The sequence below is a fragment of the Atta colombica genome, unplaced genomic scaffold (genome assembly GCF_001594045.1).
Source record: "Atta colombica isolate Treedump-2 unplaced genomic scaffold, Acol1.0 scaffold181, whole genome shotgun sequence".
In the NCBI taxonomy this organism is placed as follows: Eukaryota; Metazoa; Arthropoda; class Insecta; order Hymenoptera; family Formicidae; genus Atta; species Atta colombica.
Window position 1 is genome coordinate 363,819 of NW_017259273.1, and position 9,142 is coordinate 372,960.

General features: G+C 29.1%; 1 protein-coding gene across 5 annotated transcripts in view; it reads left to right on the plus strand.

The window, feature by feature from the left end:
• Positions 1-9,142, plus strand: part of LOC108686453 — a 140,142-nt gene that overhangs the window by 44,625 nt on the left and 86,375 nt on the right. The window contains exon 1 of one of the 5 annotated variants that reach the window (XM_018191773.1): positions 3,303-3,552. The exons of the other annotated variants lie outside the window; for them this stretch is intronic. Coding sequence (XP_018047262.1) covers positions 3,519-3,552 — 34 coding nt within the window. The 5' untranslated portion in view covers positions 3,303-3,518. Of the gene's footprint in view, positions 1-3,302; positions 3,553-9,142 lie in introns of those variants that run through there. 5 annotated transcript variants of the gene reach the window in all.

Sequence of the window (9,142 nt, forward strand, 5' to 3'; positions counted from 1 at the left end):
TATATATTAAAGTTATTCTTTTTAAAATCTTCAAATATTTTTAAATATTTTGAAATCAATTCTTTAAAGAGTTTGGAAGATTTCTGTAAAATTTTCAAATAATCAATTATCTTGAAAGAGCCTGAAAAAAAGTTTCTTATCCAGAGTGTCTTTGAACATTTTTAAGTGTCCTTAGTATGTCAATCTATTAATTCATTGAGGAATGCAGAGAATTAATTGAAATAATGATTACAAAAAAAAAATTATTATCGAAAGAACGTAAATAACAATTATCGGAAGTCCTTCATGGTTGGACGTTGTTTTCGAACCATTTATCACAGATTATATTAATCACGTAGATATATAGAATTTTAGTAAACACGCGCTTCTTCAGCATATCCCGATCGATCGATTTTTAGACGTATATTTTTTCAGGCCTCTTCGGAATTTTCAATTCAATTTTTTCCTTATCTTTTAATTCTTCTCGTTCGAAAATACTTTGTTCACTTTACTTCGCTTTCGCAAATATCTCAGTGATCATTATCGGATCCTCCGATACGGTCTTAAAATAGTCGAAATTTGATCCGACAAGAGACTTAACAGTTCTGTTATTTTCCGCTTCTTGTCGTAAATTATCATTGTCGCTCAAAATATCCGAAATATCACAGTCAGAACGGAGAAATCGCGTACATATGCAAATAAATTCAGTTTTAAGAAGATCCTAAAGAAAGCAAGACTGAACTTAATTAATGTTAAAACAGACTCTTTAATTCCAAACTAAAATCGGTAATAGTGATATCTTTAATTCAGTTTTTTAGGGCATAACATAAACATTAAATAACATAACATAAACACTAATATAAAAAAACTTCAGGCAAGAAGATATAAGCATTAAGGAAATCAATCAAGTGTTGGATTGGCTATACTGCTTATGTTATGGTTTTGCGAACTCTCTCTACTGTGATTGGTCAATTTGCTTATTACTTACGTTTTACTGCTTAAGTTTTTTTGTGTGCCTTATTAGTTTTATCTGGTCCTTATTAGTTCTATTGATTGCGGCACAGACTTTTGCGTAACGTATAATATATAGTGCATAAGAAAATCTATCAATTAAAATTCTTTTCCTTGAAATGAGAGAAAAGAGAGAACTCTAATTGGTTGATTTGTTTATGTACTTTACGTTATGCATTATGCAAAAGTGTGTGCTGCAGCCTTATCTCACTCAAACGTGTATATCTGTTCTTATCTAATATGTTGTAGCATCATTTCTTGCAAGATCGAATACATACTGATAGATACAATTACTGCTCCGTTTATCATTCTAAATCTTCGCTAATATATACATATACATGTAATTACTGTTTAAGTGAATATTTTTTTTGGCTTAATTCCATAGAGTATTGTTTGTTCAAGTAATCTAAAGTATGTAAGCTTATTTTCAATATATGAATTATTAAATTTTTGTATTATTCAGGCGTCAGCTGTATAGAGCCATTTATGCCAGTCGATGTCAGTGTTTTTGTTCGATTTGAAAATCTATGTCCTCCGAGCCTAATTTTGAGCCTAGGAAACAGAAAAAAGTTGTTGGTAATCAGATCTGGTGAATATAGGTGGATAGTTAATTAATTCGAATCGCAATTCGTAAATTTTTGTTATAACAATTGTTGATATTCGATTTTTTCCATTTTTATAAAAACACTTACATCGACTGGCACAAATGACTATCAAACAACAACTAAGCATCTACAATGATTACAATTTTCACAGGTATCTTTCAAAGCATGTACGATTGTAGTATTAGAATAGTTTTGAGTAATATTATCTTCATGTTCAGGCTCAAAACTTTTCAAAACGACTTTCGTAATTCTTTTTTTATTTTCTCGTGAAATCTAATACTTCGCGTATTTTTTGTGCGTATTTCAATCCAAAAAAATTTTACTGTAAAGTCAGTTCGAAGATTTTTGTAGCAATTTATGATAAAACAACTTTAGAATCCTCTTAATTCGATCAACTTTCCCATACAGCATAGATCAATCTAGTTTATTTCCAGCAATATTGCAGCAACACTATAACGTTCCAGATATATTATATTGTTATAAATGTTGCAGCAATATTGTTGCAGCTTCTGTGCTATATGCAGTTTCTTTCGATGTCTCGCTGCTCAATAAAACATCAATTCTCATATACGCTCATTACTACATAACTCCTCGTTAGATTTCCCACTGGCAGATCTTTTCTTACTTCGCTCTACTCAGTCACTCGTGCTCGTCGAAGGTGAAAAGTATATCTGCTCCCTCCTTCTTCGCGTAACTTAGCCTTTCTCCTTCCTTCTTCTTCTCTCTCTCTTTCTCTCTTTCTTTCTCTCTCTTCGTTGCTCTCTTTGGCAATCAGCTCGCTCCGTTACTTCGGGGCAAGTATCGCGCGAAGACGACTCGCTTGTGGGATCGGCTCAGCTTGGCACGGTCGTCGGAACGCATTAGTGCGCTTCGAACGCTTTCTACGGAGTGTTCTTTCTGCCGCTGCCGCGTATCGTACATTGTGAATCTGTCCCTCTTCCGCGTATCACGGAAACTCGACTGTCGCCATCTTAGCATCAAACGTGCGCGGGCGCAAACGAATGAGCGAGAATTGTACCTTTGAAAAGAACATAAACGTCAATTTTCAGATCTTTCCATTCCGCGCATCACACAAGTCGGAACTGCGATTGTACCTATACTGTAACAATCCATCGACTGGAGTCTTACGGACGGAGTTGCCTTGAGATTTTCTCGTGTGCCGCTCTTGACGAAGGACGCAAGAGCAACTCCACATGATTTACGTCGGAGGTTTAACGACTGATGAAAAACGTGTAATTAGTGCAATACGTGATAAATGATTGAGTTGTCATTGACAGTTTAGTGAAATCTTTTTGCGAGATTTTCTTCGAATCATTTTGAATTCTTTGATTCTAACTGCATTGCTTATATATTCTTCAATTCTCTAGATTATATCTCTTCTACCTAATTTAACCTAACCTCTTCAAGGGCCTAATTTCTATTGCAAATTCCTCGAATCTATACATCTCTCCTAATACTCGGAAATATCTTTAAATTTCTATTGGAAATCAAAATTTTTCTAAGAGTCTCGAATCTTCTTATCGATCTTCTTTTCGACAAATTGTCAAACTTTGTATAAATATTTTTGAATTAAAACTTCTATTTCTTAAAAAAAAATCTTTGTGAGTCTGAAATTTTTAAAAACTCAGGCTCATAAAAAATTGTCACTTTTTTGGTCATTAATTTTCTAAAATCTGAAGCTCATTTCATTTTCCAGGCGGACACATTCTTTTCTTTTTCCCTCGAAATTACTCAAATATTCATATGTATACGCAACTAACATCGGAAATCCGAATGTCAATAGTTTCATTGCATCTAATTTGAAAACGCGAGTGATCATCAAAATGATTAATTGATTGACTTGTTCGAAATCCTGGTAATACATTTCACACCTGTGAAGAATTGGCCATCGGTATTGTTATCAGTGATACTTCCCAGTGGACCATGTTGGAATTCTCCGTACAACATGCCGAAGTCGGTGCGTATAATACGCGATCCGTGACTCCCGCGATCCGCAACGCGTGCGCGGAATAACGGCAGAAAAGCACTTTCTCGGACGCGCGCTTTTGCAATCGTTTGCATTTCTATTGTCCCTATGTTATTTTCCTTTGTCTTATATTACATCATTATACAGGGTATTTTGCGTTAAATTGCTTGAGTTATTCTCCGTTATTTCCATATTAAATTATTAAGAAGACGAAAATTAGAATTTTTTAAAATTAAAATTAGGTCATTTAATAAAAACATAAAAGTATGAGATTACAACTAATTTTTCTTTTAAATAGATAAGTTAGAAAACAAATTAATTAATATAATAGATATGACGTGCTCGTGTAGGGGAGACCGGAAACAAAAGTAACATTTTGACTTTGAAGTGTTATAATACTTAAAATATAATACATTTAAAGAATATGTATCTTTAGATATAGAATTTATTTAGCTACAAAATTTTCTTTGGTTTAATTATTTTATGTAACTAGAAAAGAAGTTATGTTTTTAAAGATTATGAGGAATTTTGTTACAACCGTCCCAGTCCCCAGGGATGATAATAACGATTATAACAGTAGAGGATAATTGTACCACATTTGCCAGAGATACATAACACAATTATATATGTCATACTCTTTCTTGCAGCTGCACGAATGAATAACTGTCCTTTATAACTTCTTTAAATGTCTGCTTGTATAAAGACACTTCTTTTATACAGTTTTTTTCTTATCTGTCTTGTATTTTTTTGTAAATAGGATTCTGTGAAGCAAAATACAAATAACATTGTACTAAATAATATTAAAATAAAATCAAGTAAGTTTGGGGTTTGTAATTACAACTGCCTCCAGACATTGATGTTATTATTGTCTCCTAATGATATTTTATGATTTATAGTAAATTTTTTAAATAAAAATCTAGATAAAAATTAACCCCAATGTGCAACCATCAACGCAGATAATCATTAAAACATATTATACATTATATCTTAATATCTTCATTATAAAAAAAAAAATATTTTAAATTTTGTGCACGCAATAAAACTTATTTGATGCATGAAAAAAGTAATTTCTGCTCCTACATTACTACGTGCACGTTCCGCGAGAATGTAACGAACGATTCAATACCGATCTATCTACAGAATTGTACCATGCAGCTGCATATACATATCTATTATAGTTTAAGAAATATTAACGATGTTACTATTGTTTCGTGTTACTTTTGGTCTCCTCTACCGATTGGAATGTACTTGTATCTATTCATCACTTAATTTTTTTTTTGTCAAAACTTTAAACAATCGCAATTATAAACAATCACAAATTAAAGAAAGATCAACTTAACGGAGAAAGCTCACAGAGCATTCGGGCAAATTGCTGTTCCGGCATTTGACCAGTGGGTTTGAAAACGTCAGCTAATAATTAGCCTAATTACAGAGCGCAGAATTCTACGATGCAACGATGCGTGCCCTTTCGGATATGCTGTGCTTGCACAATACCAGCAATGAATACACGTGCGTGCACTACCAATAGAGGATTCTCAATTGAATGATCGCGATATTATCTCGTTAACAGTAATTGACTTTATTATTCTTTGCCTTCGATATAGTCTGTCTACAATTTTCTAGAATGTTCCTCCGTCTGTTTACGAAGACGTTGTTATTAGAAGATTCCTCTAATTCTTGATTATATTTTCTTGGAGACACTCCAAGATGGATATATCTGCAGAAAAATCCTGAATAAATAATTTCTTATATACATATAATTATATAAATATAACTAATATTATATATGAATTATATATATGTACAAGATAATTAATGTTACATGAATTATATATGTCATGAAATATTAATTGTTTATTTATTTATAAGTTTAAAATACATACACTTTTACTAAAGAAAGTTTTGAAACTAAGAAAAAACACTTGAGGAAAGCAAATTAAAAATTTATTTTAATATAATTTTTAAAATATGTATATAGCAAATATAGCAAAGTGGAGCTTACTTACTACTTATTCTTTTTTATTATTAATTTTATTATTAATTTTTTATTAACTTATTTCTTTTTTATTATATATAATGTTTCACAGATTTAAGCATTTTCAGCATAATATTGATCTTCTGAAATTTGCTTGTAATTATAAGTTGCTGAATCAAATTTGGATCTCGTTTTTCTTGATGTGAACGAAATCTTTTCTTTACAGATATTTTTTTCAAAAGGAACAAATATTTTTTCCAATTTGACAATTGGAGATTGTGAAACCAAGAAAGGAAATTAATTGAATTTGCTATTACCTCAATTATTTTACGAACTTTCTCAGCAATGTAAAAATAATATAGTATTAACAGTGTTTTAGTAAATATTAACAGCAATATGATTCAAAATGATTGTATTATTTTATAATATTATTAATAATAATATTAACGAAACAAATAATATTTTATTATATTCTGTTCAACAAGAGAATGATGTCTGTCTGCGCATAGGAGGCGATATAACGGGCAAAATGGGTCTGTACCCATTATACGATATACCCGGACTCAGGCAGAAAATTGAATGGATGAAATAATCTTGATATTTTAATACTCATATGATATTAAATTGAAATCATTGTTGTATCCATGTATTTAAATTATACAGCTGAATATTTATGACATACGAAAAATAAAATCCATAATATATTTTTATTTCATAAAATAGTACAACATAATTGAATATCATAATTGTTGTAGTATCTAATTTTTTTAATTTGTAAGTGTAATTTGATAAATAAAGTTAAATGTAGTTAAATACAGTTAAAGGTAAAATAAATACATAAAACTCAAATCAAATAATATAATAATAAAAAAAATCTAAAGTAAGGTCAAAGTTAAAAATCAAGGTTAATTAAAATTAAATAAATCAAAATTATAATATCGAAATAATAAACAGAACATTAAAAGAAGAGAAAAAAAATAAAAAAATAAACTATATATAACATAACTGAGTAATATAGTAAAAATAATATACGAAAATAAAGTATTATAATATAGTATTATAATATAAGTATATAATAATATCATATAATAATATGAAATATCGCATAGACTATGAATATAGTAACGATATTACATATGAGATTGACTATATATCATAGGAAATTAATATCGTTGTCAGAGATTTCAGAATGTTTCGTCTGTGATGTTGAAAGATGTTCTGGCTATACAGTCCCAGACAAAAGTTACAAATTTGAAATTGATGAAATTCCATATTTTTAAAATATGCGCGGAGTATAAAACCTAAATAATGTCAGTTAATAGTGATATTTGGCATTACAAATGAATATATTTGTATTTTTGTAATCGTCGGAAAAAACTTTTGAACAATTTTCGAATTTTTGAATTTTCCTTGAAATCAATTATAAGAAACGAAAGATTACACACACATTAATAGCCTCATATTAATAACATTTAAATCAGACATCACATGCTACTTAAAAAAATCAAAAAGATATGTAAACTTCGAGCTGTTGACATTACAGTTTGTTTGTTCATGTTTTAAGTAGTCGAAATGTAATTATATAGCTCATTCAGAATTTTGTATTGCTTTATCGTTAATATTTTTGATAACGAGTTAGTAAATTATTGTAATATGAATTTTTTTTAAAAACATTGTTATAATATTTTATTTACAACAACTCACAAATAAAGTTTCACAATATTGGCAATGTTGCATCCTTTATAATTTTATTGATATAAGTGGAAATATGCTGCTACTCGGTGGAAATAAATTGCTGAAATTGCTGAAAATCGCTAAAATCTATATCAGTTAATTCATTATGAATTAAACTGAAATAGGTTAACTGATATAGATTTCAGCAATTTATTTCCATCTGCGATACTTCAGAACTCATGCAAAATTAAATTGGATAACTCGTGATCTAGATAGGGAATCTATTTCAGGTTTTATATATGTCTTCAGATAATTAATAGAACCAATTTATTAAATTTTCGAGTATTGTCAATGTTAGAACATTAGCGCCAGTATATCCTTAATTATTAATAAACTGTCAATCAATTCTTATATATGATTCTTTACGTTCAATCATTCATATATATGATTAATTTCCCACTTTTTTTCTTCATCTATAATGTGTCTAATAAAATACCTCAATGTTCAGTTGTTACCCGATTAATATCTTGTTCAAGTAATAATTTTACATTTTGTATTTTAAAAGTGTTGTTATTAGTCTAAATCTCTTAATCATTGACTAAATCATTTCATCGAATTAAATTTACAATGATACAGAGGATTGCCTTCCGTTCTCTTATCCCCGTTCTCTTTTCTTCATCCTGTTTTTTTAGGGCGTCCGAGGATGTCCAGAGATTTTCCAAAGAGATAATTTTAAGCGATAATTATTTGGAACACCTTTGGAAAATTTTTTCGAACATCCCCAGACCTTACGTGGGACCTTATGTTTCCTTGTTCATTTAAAATGTCTTCATTGTTTTTGATGATATGAGAAGAAAAAACATCAGGGAATCTTGATCGATTCGAAAGAACACATAGTATGACGAGCAAAAAATTTTTCTCATATTTTTTAAGACTCAACGTCATCTCCACTTTTTTAAATGGAATTATATAATTTTTTTTACATAATATGATTCTTCTAATTATTCTGCGTATAAAAGTATTAAGATAGTAAAAAGTATTAAGGTAGATATAAAAAAACCAATAGTTTTCGAGATATTTTATACTTATTTTTTTTTATTCTGATTATATATCTGATCTTATTTACTTTTATTCTGATATATATTGACATAAAATGTTAAATAACTCGTAAACTATTAATTTTTTGATAATTGTATTTTGATACTTTTATATATGCAGAATAATGAGATGAATCAATTGATGGAAAGAAAACACAAAACATAGTTGCTTTTTTTAATTTAAAAAATTATCCTTTTTGCATACATATTTGATAAATCAATTGATGAAAAGAAAACACATAGTTGCTTTTTTTAATTTAAAAAATTACCCTTTTGGCATACATATTTTTTTTAATTTTTTATTATTTTTTGGTAGAATAGAGCTACTGGGTAATTAGAGGTAATTAGAAGAAGAACGTATCAACAATAATATGGATGATGTAGAAAGTTGTTATGACAACATTTTATTATTTTATTATGCATCTTAACATCTATTATTATTACAATTACATTAATGTACGGAACATACATTCATAATTAAACATAAATTAATAAACATATGTTAATAATTTAATATTTATGAAAAATTATTTATGAAAATAATATAATTTAGTAAGAAAAATGTTTTTTAATAACGATTTATGGGAAAATATGATCTCTGCAAGCTTCTGATATGGGACGTTTCCCCTGACATGAGACAGGCGACATATCATGTGCGCGATCGACGACATGATCACTGAATCTCGCGAGTGGTGGAGAAACAGTTAAGGACGTTCTTCGAAAAAATCCATTTTTTTTTTTTTTCTGAAATTTGCAGAACAAGCGTGTTTTAATGTCCTGAATATATGTGCTTTAAAACTTAATACCTGGTACGGAATTAAAAATCGAAATATTC